At 40.4% G+C, this 17581-nt stretch overlaps 1 protein-coding gene across 2 annotated transcripts in view; it reads right to left on the reverse strand.

Moving 5' to 3' along the window:
* Positions 1–15661: 15661 nt before the first annotated feature.
* CDCP1 (CUB domain containing protein 1) overlaps positions 15662–17581 on the reverse strand; it is a 155610-nt gene continuing 153690 nt past the window's right edge. For both annotated transcript variants that reach the window (XM_090050437.1, XM_090050436.1), the window contains exon 9: positions 15662–16148. In XM_090050437.1, the coding sequence (XP_089906563.1) occupies positions 15662–16148 (487 nt within the window). The remainder of the gene's footprint in view (positions 16149–17581) is intronic.

The raw sequence follows: 17581 nt of genomic DNA on the forward strand, positions 1-17581 counted from the left end.
ATAGATACACGATGGGCTAGGACCCATCTAACATCCTCTGAAGTCCATGCAATTCTTTTCATTGACCTGTGGGAACTGGACTGTGCTTTCAGGGAAAAACTCCCCCCCAGGCAGAGCACCAGTACAAATCCCCATAAAATAGGAATTAAGTTGGTTCAAATTCTCTGAAATCCTGTCTTTTGCAGGAGGACAAATTCTGTCCGTAATAAATTGATGTTAAAAGTGATATGCCATCCACAACTTATAGTACGGGGCGCACTAGAATCATCCTCTTCCAAACCTGGGTGGAGCAAGCCAGGAACAATATCGTGGGTTTGTCCCTGGGTGGCAGTAAGCCTAGAGATCTGAGTGGGTATAACTGGTTTACAGCTGGTCTGTTAATTTGACCAGGCTTTTCCCAACCCTCTTTTCAATTAAAGTCTGATAAAGGATTGCATGGTGATCTTCTAGAAACTTTGAGGGTCAATACTGGCCCATTGGTCTAAAAAGTTAGCAAACTACTGCCTTCATCCATCACCATTAAATCTCCTTCTGCAGGTTTGAAATGGAAGGATATTTTTTCCTATTATAAAATGTCAATGAAGCAGTGACAGATTTTGTGAAGTTCCTCTTGGAGAGAAAGAGGCTACAGGTAAAAGCATGATTCAGACAGCCATTCATGAGCTTCCACTATTGTTCTTCGCATCTCCATCTGATTTTGTGTCTAATTAGGTATTACTCATATAGAGGTCACTCAATAAAAAAAGGTTAGCATTTCTGGAAGAATGCAAGTATGTCAGAGCTACACTAATGCCTCCATAAAGAATTCTGCAGGCAGCTGAAATCGGTGTCAAGTTATTACTTAAAGTATCATCATCTTGAGTTCTGAGTTAGATTTGCCTCAACAATGTCATCCTTAGTTCTCTAGTAAACCTACTGTTGAACGCGTCACCTGACTCCCTTGTCTAACCCTTCAAATGGGAAGAGGAAATTGAATCAGCAAAGAAATTTTAAGTCGAGTTTCCAGTAAAGCAAGCAGATACAGACATGACTGTGGTAAGAAGCATGTCATAGCCAGAACGTAAAAGAATTAGCATGTACAAAAAAGTAAGATTTTACCTCAATATTGCTTGTCAAGCTGGATAAGACAGCAGAGAATAGTTTATACACTTTAAAAATGTGGTTTTAGGCTGGCCCCAAATTATTTGTAAATTCAAGTGGAATTCACTGAACAGATTTGGGTGAAATTTTCTCTTTAGGACTAGACACAAAATACTAAGAAAAAGGAAGCAGAGATTCCTCTTTTACCCAGTAGTCCAGTAAAAAGCAGTCAGCTGGGCTGTGAGAAATCCATGCGGACTATCACTTCCCACCTGAGAGGATTTGAACACATACCATGCAGCTCCAAGGCAATTACCTGTAACCTGATCATTAGCTTTTCTAGGGTGGATTGCTTTCAATATCCCCTATTGATTCTGTTTCACTTTCTATCAAAAACTTTGTTATTACTAACATTGACCAGGACAGACCCTTCCTGCTATTTTGACATGGACCCATTTATAATTACCCTTTGCTTGTGGTTATTGAGGTAGCTGTCTATCTACCTTATAGTAGCTTTGTCTAGCCCACATTTCTCCAGTTATTTTATGAGAAGGTCATGTGGGACTTTGTCAAAACCCTAATGATTCACTGAATATGAAAATATTTTAAAAAGTGGAACAAATGGAAGAAGAAAGACCGAGGCAGACATACAATATAGCCTATAGTTCAATTATTAGGACTAGGATGTTGGAGACCACGAGTGTCTTTATACATCCTCTGGGAATGTAAGCAGGGGTTTAATTAGAGCGGCTCTCAAGAGCCTCTTTAATTAAAGCACCATCAGCGTCTCATGTATCCAGTATCCCACACTCCAAAATGGCGGTGAGGGCACTTTATCTGAAGCTCATTTGACGAGCTTTAGTTAAAGCACCCCCACTACCATTTTGAAGTGTGAGGATGCTGAATACACATGACACAGGCTGCTGGAGCATGCTAATTAGCATGTTCCAGCAGACTTGATCTATTGAGTCTGCTCCAACATGTTCCAATTTGAATGCGTCAGAGCAGCCGTAAGGCACGTGTATAGGTGCCCCATGTCCAGATCTATCTGCTTCCTGATTCAGAGCAGATTTTACCAACATACCCCTTACATCTTTATAGTCTATGGGTACTTCCCTTTTAATTTATAAGCATTTATATTTTCTCTACGTACTTTCACCTGAGAATTTGAAGACTTGTTACCAACTTGGAGCCTTAGGCCAGTGGAGGAAGATACACAGCTTTGAGATAAAGATAGGCCCACTATTACTGCCATTTCTGCCAGACTATCCCCCTGATAACTTGGTTAGGCCTCTGGTCTTTCCTCATTTTCTCTACAGGCAAAAATCCATGCAGGCTAGAGTAGAAGACACCTTAACATGCCTTCTCACCCTTTCTCCATCCAGTGTGAGATGGGGTCACTACTGTGCTTGATAAATGTGATCATGTGCTTCGTCCAAATGGGGCCACAAAAATCCAAGGGCAGTTTTGCCACCCAGTAGTATTTGAAGGAAGATCCTATTCCCCCTATTTAGTGCTGAGGGACTGGCCAGTTGTATGAAAGCATGCCCTCATATATCCACTTAGGTCTTCCTTAATCCTATCCATCTGACTCCAACTGCACTAAGAACAAAGGGAACACTTGGGATCCCCTATGCACTGATTCATTAAAGCTGCACAGTTTTGTTACAGAGGCTCACCTCCCCCTGTCTAGTTATTTATATTTCAGCAAGAACTCCATATCCTTCTCTTGTCATATCCACTTATACTCAGTGACCTCCATATTTCATAGACATTTGGGCTGGAAGGGACCCCAGAGGATAATCGAGTCCAGCCCCCTGCCCCAGGGGCAGGAAGTCAGCAGGGATCATAGGATCTCAGCAAGATAAGCATCCAAATGTGTCTTGAAGGTGTTCAAAGTAGATGCTTGAACAGCCTCCGGTGGCAGTCTATTCCAAACCTTGGGTGCTCAGACAGTGAAGAAGTTCTTCTTTATGTCCAGCCTGAATCGATTGCAGAGGAGTTTGTGACCATTCAATTTTGCCATCCCTTGGGGCGCTCTGGTGAACAGATGTTCCCCCAGATCCTGATGAGCACCCCTGATAAACTTATAGGTGGCCATCAGATCACCCCTGAGCCTGCACTTTTCCAGGCTAAAGAGTCCCATGGATCTCAGCCTCTCATCATAAGGAATGTTATGGTGGCTCTTCTCTGGACTCTCTCAAGCTTCTCCACATCCTTTTTTGAGCCCAAAACTGGATGCAGTACTCCAGCTGCGGCCTCATCAAGGCCAAGTACAAGGGGAGAATGACATCCTGGGATTTGCTTGAGAAGCATCTATGGATGCAAGCCAGTGTTTTGCTTGCTTTACTAGCCACAGCATCACACTGAAGGCTCATGTTCATCTTGTGGTCAATCATGACTCCCAAGTCCCTTTCATCTGTAGTGCTAACCAGCGTAGCACTGCTGAGCCTGTAAGCATGCTGCAGTTTTTCCCTCCCAAAGTGGAGAACCTTGCATTTTTCAGTGTTGAACAACATCAGGTTCTCATCCGCCCATTTCATGAGCCTGTCAAGATCTGCCTGGATCACCCTCCTGTCCTCAAGTGTGGATGCATTACCTCAGAGTTTGGTGTCATCAACAAACTTGGCCAGTCCGCTTCTGACATCATGGTCTACATCATTGATGAAGATGTTAAACAGTATAGGCCCTAGGACAGAGCCCCACTGGTTACTACGCACCAAGACGATTGGCTCCCGTCGACCACCACCCTCTGGGTCCTACCACAGAACCAACTCCCCAGCCAGCAGATTGTGGTGAGGTTGAGGCCGCAGCTAGCCAGTTTATCCAAGAGGTGATGATGGGATACCAGATGGAAGGCTTTTTTAAAGTCAAGAGATACAACATCAATCTTTTCCCCTCAATCTTTTCCCCCTTCTCCAGGTGATAAGTCACCTGGTCATAAAAGAAAATGAGATTGGTCAAGCAAGACCTACCCTATTTGGTACATACTCTGCCACAGTAATTTAGATGGATGCAGTGATGATCACTGGCTGATATTCAATAAATAGTCCACTAATTTTCTTTGCAAGCTTCTTGTGCACAAAAGAGAGTTTCCAGCAGTGAGATGGATACAGCTTCACTACTAACTCTTCAATGAAATTAACGTTTATCCTTCATCCTCAGACATCACTGCCTGTATAGAAAACAAGTCATCAAGTATCATCAACTTCAAAGCTAGAGGGTTGTGGATCTTCAGTGAGAGGAAATGCCAACTGTCCAAACCCAGATTGTGAGGGATAACACAAAGAGAAGAGGATAAACATATCCCCGAGTGATCATACCAGTTTGAACAACCATAACCTAACAAAGGAGACATTGCAGTAAATAAAACCCAATCCCATTATACCATCCCTCAACCAAAGAGCTGCTGGCATCAGAAGGAACTTCCTGAGGCCGAGAGTGAAAGCCAATATGTTCAAATAGGTTAGAAGATGCATGAGAAACTGTATTCACTTAAGCAGACCCTGCAATTCAGAATTGGAGCATGGTAAATGGAAAGTCCCAAGGAGGTATTATTCATATGGAACATGAGTCAACCAAGTTACAGCTCTTCTGATTCCAAGCTGTCTGCATAAATAGACTGTGGACTCCTTTATACATAAAGTATGGTCCAGGGGACCCATTAAGACTCCCGTAACTGGGAGAATAAATAGAACCCTAGGCATGCTCCTTAAATGCATTGAAATCTTGAATGAATCTATATCTCCCACCCAAAGTCAAGAGCTTGACCAGGCATTCGCCCAGGAACTGGCTGAGGCCACATGCTCCAAGGCCACATGCTCCAAGACCATGGTTGTCATGGGTGACTTCAATTACCCAGACATCTCATGGGAAGATCACTTAGCAAAATCCAAGCTGTCGCAAAGCTTCCTATCGTGCGTGGATGACCTTTACCTGACTCAAGAAGTCTATGGGCCAATAAGAGAAATTTGGATGCTTATCTTGCTGAGATCCTATGACTCCAGCTGACTTCCTGCCCTTTGGGCAGGGGGCTGGACTCAATGATCTTCCGAGGTCCCTTCCAGCCCTAATGTCTATGAAATCTATGAAAATCTATGAATTACCTAGTGTAATCATGGTGACAAGTCTTCCTAATATAACTGCATCTCTAGTGGGCCTAAGCAAATTAGATACATAATCAACCAGTTTTACAAGGCACCCCAGTTACGTTTATGGGCAAATCTAGGATACTGAAAAAGGAGGTGCATCATCATAGATAAAACAACACATTTTTCTCCAGCGAAAAATAAACTAGAAGCTTTACTAATATGCTTAAGGTGTAGAGCTGTATTATTCTGTTTGATATTGAATCAAAAACAAATATAACTTCACTGGAATGAGTTAAAAAACCCAAAATCTGCAGGGCTGTGAAATGGGAGCTTCATTGCCAGGAGCAGCTAACAGACAGCAGAATCAGAGCAAAAGATAGCTTGATTGGTGGAACATCAAGGCCATTACGAAGAACAGAGGGTTGATAACACCTGTGGACTGAAGAGTTTAGAAGGGATCAGGTAGAGTATAATGAGCCATGAAGTCAAGTGACTTCCTTACCACCGTCCAACTAGTAATGCTGCTGCTACTGCCAGGCAGGTGGTTTTAAACTTTGGTTGGACCAAGAATGAAGTGGGGGTGGGAGGGAAAGGTGCAAGTACACCAGTGTACCTGCCTTAGATCTGTCCCTGGTTAGATTACTCACTTCTGTCTGGGGTAAATTGGTATTTTTATCTACATGAAGGTTTCACCAACATTTTCATATGCCATAGCTGTTTGTTTATGTCACTACAATCTCGGGTGATAAGCAATACCCGATTTCCAACAATGCTTTATTTCAAACCATAACCCATGAAAACCTAAATTATATATGCACAACTTTGGGGTGGAAAATATATTTGATCACACTAGACACCAAAAATAAACCTTGAATAAAATTCTCCTGCCCACTTCCCTTCATGCTTTTGATGGACAAGGAAAAAAATCATTAGATTTTATCATCAATGCTTGGAAAGTAAGTATATGACTGGGCGGATAATTTTGTGACAGTTTTGCTAAGTTGATTTAAGGCATTTCAGATTTTGCTTTCCATTAACCTGAAGAATAGAAAATCGAAGATGAAATGTAATGGTTTTTGCCTTCTTAATTTTTGAAGTTCTTTGAAGAGGATAAATTAGATACAAAATGCTCACTAATGGAGCAATCATACTAACAGATTTCATTGTGTCTTTGCATATTTTAAAAGCAGTTTGCCACTTTTTAAAAGAAAAACAAATCTCATTAGTTTGAGAAAATGAATGAAAGGGAAAAGAACAAACTTTTTCAAGCTCTTGAATAGGTAAAAGCAGTAAGCTGAAAAAGTAATTACCAAATATCTAAACAGGTTTGATTTGACAGACAGTGGAGCTAAATTGCCTCTCATAGGTTTGCAATAAACTTAATGAGGTGCTTATTTCTATATTAAAAAAGGAACTTTTCTCCCCCAAGTTTTTATTTTTCAAACTTTCAGAGGTTGGTTAATTTTTTTTTTTTAAGTAGCAGAAAACTTCAAAGTTTCTGACTATCCACAGCTATTTTACATGATTGTGCACTAATGGAAACAGCAACTCTTTGAAGTTAAAAAGTAATATGCAATCAAGCCCAGAAGCACAAGTGTACATTTTGTTTGGAACAAAATTGTGTTCATCATCTTGAGCTGTTTAGCAATCATTTTTCTCCAGAAAGAAATTGAGTATTTGACTTGCACTAAACTGCAGATTACGGAAGAAGGTATATGCATAATTGTTTTAAAATGTGATCCAACAATCACATATAAATAGTGCTTTAAAAGTCTGTGCACATTACCTTAGTTGTCCTCTTAAAGAAATTGTTTGTTAACATAAAACATTGTGTGGTGATAAACCAGACTCTCTGAAACAACTTGGGTATAGGTTTGTAATTCATAGTCCAAGACTTTAGGTGTTTGTACTTCAGGTCTTGGGATACCATTAGGCTCTAATGCTCTAAAAGCAATTTGACCACACCCATGCCAGATCCTACTGCCTTAAATTAGTCAGGAATTTATCTGTATAGGATGAAGGTCTCCAACCTTAAAGATAATAAAAGTATGGATCCCTCCCAGTGGTGCTGAAACCTTCATGTCAGTTATTTGGCAGAATGGAAAGTTTCAGGTGATGATACTGGAAAACAGTATTAACAGCTTGCACTCACTGAAGTCAGGGAGACACCTGAAATACAATGGCAAAAACCTACCGTATATTCCCTCCTGCCTAGGAAACACCCAAAAATGAACAGGACCCAGCTGAATAATTCCATGTTCTCCAGCTCCCCAAGCAATTGGGATAGTCACCTATGGTCTAGAATTAAAGGAATCCAGCAACCCTCTCTCTCTCTAAAAAATAAAAATAAAAACAAAATACATCAAAAAACAACAGTAACAAATGCGATAGTCCAGCTGTTATTATACACATCATGAAGAATGCATTTGTCTGGAGCCTTGGTTCTTCACACCAGCTGGGACCATAGCAAAATCCCTGCTTGAAACAAAGGAAAAATTCTCATCTAATACCAAGTGGACCAAGGGTTGAGTGACTAAGGACTTTGCAGCTCAGATTTGCCCATGCTGGAAAACCTAGTTGAGGTTAGCTAATAAACCCTGACCTAACCTTAGCCTGGTGCCACCATTGTCTTCCTTAGGTGTGGATGCATTGCTTTGCTACCCATTTAAGGCTCCCTCTACATTACAGGTATTGCACAATGAACGGGTTATAATTGCACAATTACCTTGAGACCAGCTACAAGAGCAAAGTATCTATCATGCTGTAAAACGCTCCAACCAGCTATAAAGTTAGACCTTGAAAATGTGTCCCAACTTTATAGTTGGTTGCTATCCAGTTTTTATTTGCATGTGTAGCAGGGTCTCCCTTGTGGCTGGGAGCTCCATCAGCTGAGGGGCACCAGATGCAGGGGTGCACCATGCCCACAGCCAGGGCTGGGAGACCCACAAGTGAGGGGACTCTCTGCCCCAGTGGCTGCAGATGCTGGGTCCACCCAGCATTTCTCCCTGCTGGCGTGTCACTTCCACATGCCACAAGCTCCCACTTCCACATGCCACAAGCTCCGTGGCAGGAAGCATGATTGTGTTGATCACATATTAGATCCCACTGCACCTTTCCCTGCATGTGTAGAGGGGCCCTAAGTTGCGGTAAGACACCCTCTAGAAGAAAACTTTTGGTCCAACCATAACCATCTATTCCATATACTGTTTGACCTATTCCATACTTTTGAACCATTTTTCTAGTGCAAGGTGCTACTGTAATTGTACCCTCTACCCGTTTCCCAATTCTTTATTTTTAGAAGTTAGAGATAGCAACAAGAAGATTTTAAATACATCTGGTGCGACACAGGCAGGCTGGGAAATGCAGGAAGCAGAATTGTGCTGTGACAACTGGAGGTTCAGGAGCAGACTATTTGTGTGGAACAGCCCTCATCCAGACTACAGCTCCCTTCACCAGTCCACAACAGGGATGGACTCATGGTAGTGGCATCAATTCCAGTCAGAATTAGACATTTCCTATACTTTAGTATTCACCTCTCTGCTCCTCTCTTCCAGATCATGCTGGCCACAGGCACGTGAGCAGATATGTTTGGAGGATAGAAATGGTTTTGTCCAGGATTTCAGAGTTTGGCTTTATTCTCCATCGCAGCAAAACCAGAAAGTTTAGTTTTCTTCAGTGTAAAAATTTCAAAACAGATAAGTGGTTGTTTCAAGTAAAATCAAAACATTTCACCTAGAACGACTTCATAGGTTTTGCATAATACAGATTATGTTCTGAAACAAATAATTACAAATAAAAACTAAATAACAATACTTGGTTCCCAAGATGTATAAGTGGGATATTTTGATATTGCTAGAGCTGTTCCCACCCCCATATGAGAATTTAAATTTGGGGGGGTGGAGAAAAAACAAAACTTACCCCAATTTTGTAGAACATTTCAAATTTGGCAGAACAGTACCTGATGACAGACAATGTTTCTATGTAAGCTTCTCTGCCCAGGTGCATCATGGCATATTCTCTCTGCTGCCAGCACTGGTTGCTGGTGTCCTGGTGGCAGAAGCAGCCTCACATTCCTCTTTCCTTCAGTTCTTCTTTCAACTCCATGTGTAAAACTTGAATTGCATAGGGCTTACTAAGTGAATGGAGGGCTGAAGTGTCGCAAGTCCAGTGAAAGAGGATTCGTTGTTGGAATACAGGAACTTCCGTGGACTGACAAGCCAATAGAATGAGGCTCACTTTGATAGGACCTTGTGATCCCAAGCAACTCAAGGGACCATCAAATGTATCCCAGGCTCTCCTGTGTTCTGAGCAAAATTGAATCCTGCACCCCCCACCTCCCTTCCCTCAACCTACCAGTGTATCCTTGGAAGTTATTTACATCAGCATTGAGGAATCATTGGGCTGAAGGCTGTTTACATTGAAGGAAGGAATCTTACAGCCACACAACCATCCTGATGCATTTTCTTTGCAGAAATGAGGAACAGTTGCATATCTGCCCAGAGATCAACATTTTCATCTTTAGATGGACACCACAGGTTCAGCTCCATCACAGGTTGGTAGTCACCAGGGCCTGTGAGGTAGAGCAATTTTACTCCAGTTCCAGAATCTACATTTTAATTCATACAAAATGTAATGTTTCAAAGGAGATGTATCCAGTCAGCCCTTACCAATTCAGCATCTCTCATATACTTGGACTGGGTCTCATTATCAGTTCAGGCCCATCATCAGAGTGATGGGGGCAGCTTTGATTGCCACTGCTCAATCTGCAGTTCTGCTGTGGATATTTCCAGGGATTTCAAACAGGCTTTTTTCCCCTCATGTGCATGACATTTACTTCAAACTAAAACAAGCAAGCAGCTATGAATACAAATACCATGCACTTTATTTTTTAAAAAGTTGCATATGTATTTTAACAAGGACCAGTTTGGGATCAAATCTGAAGTGAGGTGTATTTTTGTGCTATTCCCACAAAAGCAGCTGCATTGTAATTCAGAGCCTCTGTCAATTTGGGCTAAATAATTACAAACACCCCGCCAAGAAAATGGATCATTTATTCAGTCACATATAAAAATTAAAAAACATAATACAGAAGAATATAGAATATGAACACACATCTAACCACATTTTAAAAAAAAGGAATTTAAAGGGGTACAAGGATAAAAGAAAAATGTGATATGTACAGTCAACAAATAAGTTAGCAGGGTTTCAAAGCAATACACTCTTATTCTATGAGATTCTCTCTTTGCTATATGGCTGTCAAATATAAAAATACTCAGAGCAGATCTTATCTTGTCTCTCTAAAGAATGCTCTCATCAACAGTAGTTTTGCCAACATGAAGTATGAAGACTGAACTTACGTGCTAGCTGATGTGATATTTTTTCCCTTTGGGAAAGGGAACTTGTCACAGAAATCAACATCCATTATCTTGCAGGAAACCACTGCTGAGTGCAACTTATATGCACTGTTAGCTGTGTTAGTGTACAGGCATACCTCGGAGCTATTGCGGGTTCAGTTCCAGACCACTGCAATAAAGCGAATATCACGATAAAGCGACTCACATGAATTTTTTGGTTTCCCAGTGCATATAAAAGTTATGTTTACACTATACCGTAGTTTATTAAGTGTGCAATAGCATTATGTCTAAAAAAACAATGTACGTACCTCAATTAAAAAATACTTTATTGGTAAAAAATGCTAACCATCTTCTAAGCCTTCAACGAGTGGTAATCTTTTTGCTGGTGGAGGGTCTTGCCTCTATGTTGATGGCTGCTGACTGATCAAGGTGGTGGTTGCTGAAGGTTGGGGTGGCTGTGGCAATTTCTTAAAATAAGACAACAATGAAGTTTGCCGCATCGATTGACTCTTCCTTTCACGAAAGATCTCTCTGTAGCATGCGATGCTGTTTGATAGCATTTTACCCACAGTAGAACTTCTTTCAAAGTTGGAGTCAATCCTCTCAAACCCTGCCGCTGCTTCATCAACTAAGTTTCTGTAATATTCAAAATCCTTTGTTGTCATTTCAACAATGTTCACAGCACCTTCACCAGGAGTAGATTCCATCTCAAGAAACCACTTTCTTTGCTCATCCATAAAAAGCAACTCCTCATCCGTTAAAGTTTTATCATGAGAGTGCAGCAATTCAGTCACATCTTCAGGCTCCACTTCTAATTCTAGTTCTCTTGCTGTTTCCACCACATCTGCAGTTACTTCCTCCACCGAAGTCTTGAACCCCTCAAAGTCATCCAGGAGGGTTGGAATCAACTTCTTCCAAACTCCTGTTAATGTTGATATTTTGACCTCCTCCCATGAATCACAAATGTTCTTAATGGCATCTAGAATAGTGAATCCTTTCCAGAAGGTTTTCAATTTACTTTGCCCAGATCCATCAGAGGAATCACTATCTATGGCAGCTATAGCCTTACAAAATGTATTTCTTAAATAATAAGACTTGAAAGTCAAAATTACTCCTTGATCCATGGGCTGTAGAATGGATGTTGTGTTAGCAGGCATGAAAACAACATTAATCTCGTTGTACATCTCCATCAGAGCTCTTGGGTGACCAGGTGCATTGTCAATGAGCAGTAATGTTTTGAAAGGAATCTTTTTTTCTGAGCAGTAGGTCGCAACAGTGGGCTTAAAATATTCAGTAAACCATGTTGTAAACTGATGTGCTGTCATCCAGGCTTTGTTGTTCCATTTATAGGAGCACAGGCAGAGTAGATTTAGCATAATTCTTAAGGGCCCTAGGATTTTCGGAATGGTAAATGAGCATTGGCTTCAACTTAAAGTCACCAGCTGCATTAGCCCCTAACAAGAGAGTCAGCCTGTCCTTTGAAGCCAGGCATTGACTTCTCCTCTCTAGCTATGGAAGTCCTAGATGGCATCTTCTTCCAGTATAAGGCTGTTTCGTCTACATTGAAAATCTGTTGTTTAGTGCAGCCACCTTCATCAATTATCTTAGCTAGATCTTCTGGATAACTTGCTGCAGCTTCTACATCAGCACTTGCTGCTTCACCTTGCACTTTTATGTTATGGAGACCACTTCTTTCCTTAAACCTCATGAACCAACCTCTGCTAGCTTCAAACTTTTCTTCTGCAGCTTCCTCACTTCTCTCAGCCTTCATAGAATTGAAGAGAGTTAGGGCCTTGCTCTGGATTAGGCTTTGGCTTACGGGAATGTTCTGGCTGGTTTGATCTTCTATCCAGACCATTAAAACTTTCTCCATATCAGCAATAAGGCTGTTTCGCTTTCTTATCATTCGTGTGTTCACTGGAGTAGCACTTTTAATTTCCTTCAAGAACTTTTCCTTTGCATTCACAACTTGGCTAACTGTTTGGCGCAAGAGGCCTAGCTTTCAGCCTATCTCGGCTTTCAACATGCCTTCCTCACTAAGCTTAATCATTTCTAGCTTTTGATTTAAAGTGAGAGACATGCGACTCTTCCTTTCACTTGAACACTTAGAGGCCATTGTAGGGTTATTAATTGGCCTAATTTCAATATTGTTGTGTCTCAGGGAATAGGGAGGCCCGAGGAGAGGGAGAGAGACGGGGCGACGGCCGGTCAGTGGAGCAGTCAGAACACACGCAACATTTATCGATTAAGTTTGCCGTCTTATATGGGCGCGGTTCGTGGCGCCCCAAAACAATTACAATAGTAACATCAAAGATCACAGATCACAATACTAAATATGATAATAATGAAAAAGTTTGAAATATTGTGAGAATTACCAAAATGTGACACAGAGACACGAAGTGAGCAAATGCTGTTGGAAAAATGGCGCCGATGGAAAAATGGCGCCGATAGACTTGCTCGACGCAGGGATGCCACAAACCTTCAATTTGTAAAAAACGCAGTATCTGTGAAGCGCAATAAAACGAGGTATGCCTGTACTCTGAAGTGTCAAATTCACTCCTGTGTGATTTGCTCATGTGAAGACAGCTAGTGCCAGAAATCAGCAGAACTGCAGATGTATGCCAAGTTCTGAAATACCCAGATGATCATTCAAGAATGACCAAAGATATTCTGAAGTTTTCATCATTTAATTCCACCCTACCTACTTTGCAAATTAAGTTTACCAAAGGAAAAAAATGCACTGGTAACTCATCCAGGCTCAAAATGTAATTCTCTTTATTATATTTTTAACTGAAATTTAAACCTACCAAATAATAATATGTTTTTATTCCCATTCTTTATATGCAGCAAAATAAATTAAGTGAAAATAAATAAACCTCAGTTTAGGAAAGAAGTTTAAACACATTTCAACATCAATTTTGTACCAAAAATTTAGTTAAAATGTTAAATAAAAACCAGATGGCTCACTGGCAAAAATCTGGAAAGAAAAAATTGGCCTATACTGCATATTTTACAGTTTGTTGTCCAAAGTACAAAAATACAGGATCTTGTCTAATAAGTTGCAAAGACTTACAGGCAGGTGATGATATGGCTTTGCATATTTGTATATTAAAAAAAAAATTCACTCAACATTTCCTCCCGGCAAAAAAGGAGACAGATCAAATAATGTTGTCCAGGTGGAAACAGAATTATTAAACTGCACTGATAAAAAAAAGATGGTAGAAATTCAGTTATCTGACAAAAATAACCATAGCTATTTTGGGAATTAAAGACCAAAGAGGAAATTTTCAAATGGCATTAAAATACCCGGCATTAAAATACCCTGGTGTCTCAATATACAAGTAGAGAGGGATATAAACAAGTACATTTCTCCATTGACAGTGCTAAAGATGAGCAGAACATCTTTAGTACATAAATAAAGGCACACTTAGCTGACGTTTCTCACAATCTGTTACTTGCAATTTTGTGGGGAAATTACTTCATGTGTGACATTTCTATGAAAGTGCTACTGGTTCAAGTAGAATGAATGGCTACTGGTAGTTAGGATGCAAAAACATTTAAAACAGATGGTGGAATCTTTGTCTAATTGAAGTCCTCATCCAATGAGACCAGGACTTCAGCCTGAGACTATTATGATTGCTTATTGCATACAGTTACCATCAGCAAGTTATAACATTTATACTGTTAATTATGTCATACTTCTAATATTGTTATACCAGTGATAGCTCATGGCGGACATGTGAAACTAGATCTTAAAGTTGTCAAGTCCAGACTGATGTGCAAAAGGGCACAAGTAACCAAAGTAACTGTATAGGCAGACAAGTTAGGCACTTTTACATGTTAATGGGTAAACTTCTGACTGTGAAAATACCCGCATGCAATTTTGAAAGCTGTATATGTAAATTAAGAAGGCAGTTACAGGCCTGTTTTGTGAATCCTTAATTCTAGAAATCTGGCTATGGTTTTAAATTATATACCCACTGAAGTGCAGGCTGACCAAGGTTTTTCAAATAAAATTCTATTAATTTTGTAGTGTGGGGCTGTCAAAAGCAGCACCTAAATTGACTTTTGACCACAAGTTCCATTGGCAGTTAACAAGAGCTATGCTCCTGTGCCACTTAAACGCTTTTGAAAATCCCAACCTAAAGTTGTAATAAATATCTAGATAATCTCTGCAGGTTCACCTATACCTGTGCACCCAATATGACTACATGTTCTAAGTGGAACACATTTTTTCACTTTATCTACAGAAGTCAAAAAAGTAAACAACTCTTGCAAGTCAAACACAAAGACTTGCCCCATGATTATTTCTTCATAGCATCCTCTGTTAGTAGTAGGACTAAGAACACAACTGATAGGAAGATAAAAATTCCATTGACTTCTGAGCAGGAGTTTTTATGCTCTCAAAATTACTGGTTTTGCAAAAAGTAAGGCAAATAGGTGATCTTCATTGTTGATGTACACAATATTACCAAAATGGTTTACCATTTACTGGAAGATGAGAAAATTATACCCCTGGTTCTGGACCACAAGAGCAGAAACCCACAATAATGTCCACGGGCAAACCACAGGGTAGCTGCATATGCTGCTTTTCAATTACTTATATGAATAAGCTGCTTTGGCTAATTTGGGAGACAGAGGTGAAGAAAATGCCATACATTATGCCCTCCTAGGCATTAGGGAAATGAGCCAACTTTCAGTAAGAACATTCCAATAATTCAGAGCTGCTTGAGTCAGTGGTGTGGGTCACAATCTTCCAACATCAAAGACATTCAGGAGGCATTTTTTGTCTCCTAGTCCCATTTCTCAGCAAAAATAATTTCCTGTGCTTCGAATAATCCATCTCTTATAATAATCCATGGCTTTACAGGAAAAGAAAAGGCATATCTTTGCTGTCTGTTTCCAAAAGAGGAGCACCTACATTCATGAATAGCATACACTATTGCTAGGTTTGCTAAACATTCATTGGAAATTGAAAACAACCAGTTGAGGTTTTAAAATATATATATCCCATGTCAAAACATGCTGAAAAGTCTCCTCTTCTGTTTTTCCTCCCTCTATAGCATGCAAGAGAACACTTCCTTTCACAGAGTTTTCTCCTCCCATATCCACACTAGTCACATGTTTTTGCACACATTATTCCATAGACCCTTCCTGTTCCTTACTTTCCAGCAAGGACATGCTCACATCTCCATTACTCTTTGCATTTGTGTCTCCATTACTCTGAGAGTCCTCTGGCTTATGGTGTGCAAAAGTGTAGATCTCAGCGTCTGTCAGTGTCAAGGATGGAAGGTCCTGTGCGTCAGACACCTTACCCTCTTTCCTGAAAGAGAATGGAGGTGGGGTAGGTGGTACTTCACCAATGGGTCCATCAAAAGGCCGGTACACATCTACTTCTGGATCAACTGATCCCTTGGATTCCTTCAGCAAGTGTCCATAGACCATGGCTTCATCAATGACTGCATAAACATGGGAGTTGTTATCCTCTCTCCTCTTTTTGAAAAAGGCCGGTTTTCGAGGCATTCGAGTATTGACGTTGGCATTGTACACCCCCACGTTGGCATTGTACACCCCCACGTTGGCATTGTACACCCCCACTGCAGGATTCTGGTTTTTCTTCTTCCTGGTATAAAGGCAAGATTAGTGCATGAGAAACACTATGAACAGTATACTGCTTGTGCATTTAAACTCTACATTGGGAATCATTTATTGCTAGCCAACCCATATAGATTGTAGGCTCTGTACTCTCAATATTAAGTACTAGAACTACCATAACTCAGCCTCTCTTAGAAGCTACTGTATGCACAGCAGCAGAGAACAACATCTTGTGCATAACAGAGCAGCAAATAACATTAGACATGTTATTTCATTCCATTAGGTTTTAGTAAGTCCAATGGCATCCATCTTGAGGTTTGTAATGGAAATGCTAGTAGTCCATAGTGAATTTGATCCTACAGCATGTGGGGCCCATTTCACTCACAGACATCAATGGCAGTTAAAGGCTTATCAGGCCCTCACAAAATCTGGCATAATGTTGTCTGAGATAAGCAAACAGCAGGGATCTAGTTAGCAAGTTAAAAAGATTATTTTCCTTGCAAGTGCCGGTAGACCCCTAGGCACAAAGTTTCCTTGGGGAGGGTTTTTTGAAGTTATGTGTCCTTCAAGCCTAAAACTTCTATGTATTTTCTCAACAGGGCAGAGGAGCATTTGCAGGTAGCAAGGGAGTTAAGAGGAATAAAACATTACTATAAAAAGGTAAAATGCCCTGAACTTTATGCCCAAGGTCAAACTAATAAAGAAGCCCACAAATTATCTAGCTTTGCTTCAGGTGAAAAGCTTTTGCACAACTGTAGTCATTGTGCAGCACAACTTCTTGACAGTTTCAAATTTAGGACACGCATCTCTGAACACTGAATGTGTATGTGTTACCTCCCTGGCTCTAATAAGAATGCTCATTTGAATAAAGTTATGAGTATTTTGCTGGATCAGATCCCTACCCAAAGAGCTCAAATTTTAGCTAAAAATGCTCAGCCAGGTTCTGTCAAACCAAAGAGAATTTGCTATGGAGCTGGCATAGACGCTAGCTGGATCTTGCTGAATCTGGCTCCTGTACATTCCACCTTCTTCTCACTGCATATTGAAGATGCCTCCAGTTTGTTTTGCCTGCAGGCAACAGCCCGTTATAACTATGCAGTAACCTAACAGTACTGACTCATCAAACTGTAACTTCCTTAAATCCAGGATTAGGAAATCAATTCTGTTCTTGCATGCTACTCAAAGTAGTGATGCACAAATCAATCCAATTATTTCATAATTTGTATGATGCATCAGAAGCGAAACAGGGAAGCTTGTTTGAAAAATGACTGTACAGAATTTTCAGAGAGAACAGCTAAATTAACTTGACCACTTCTAATGAAATTCAGCTGATACCTATTTTTGGTGAAATCGCATGAAAAACTAAGACCAGTGCTACTGAAAAAGTACCTTGTAAGAAGTTATTTACAATGATACATTGCAACAGCATTAGTACAGGAGTCTCTCTCTGTTTCGCTGTTT

This window comes from Crocodylus siamensis, chromosome 5 (genome assembly GCF_052110815.1).
Source record: "Crocodylus siamensis isolate JL-2025a chromosome 5, ASM5211081v1, whole genome shotgun sequence".
NCBI classification, from domain to species: Eukaryota; Metazoa; Chordata; order Crocodylia; family Crocodylidae; genus Crocodylus; species Crocodylus siamensis.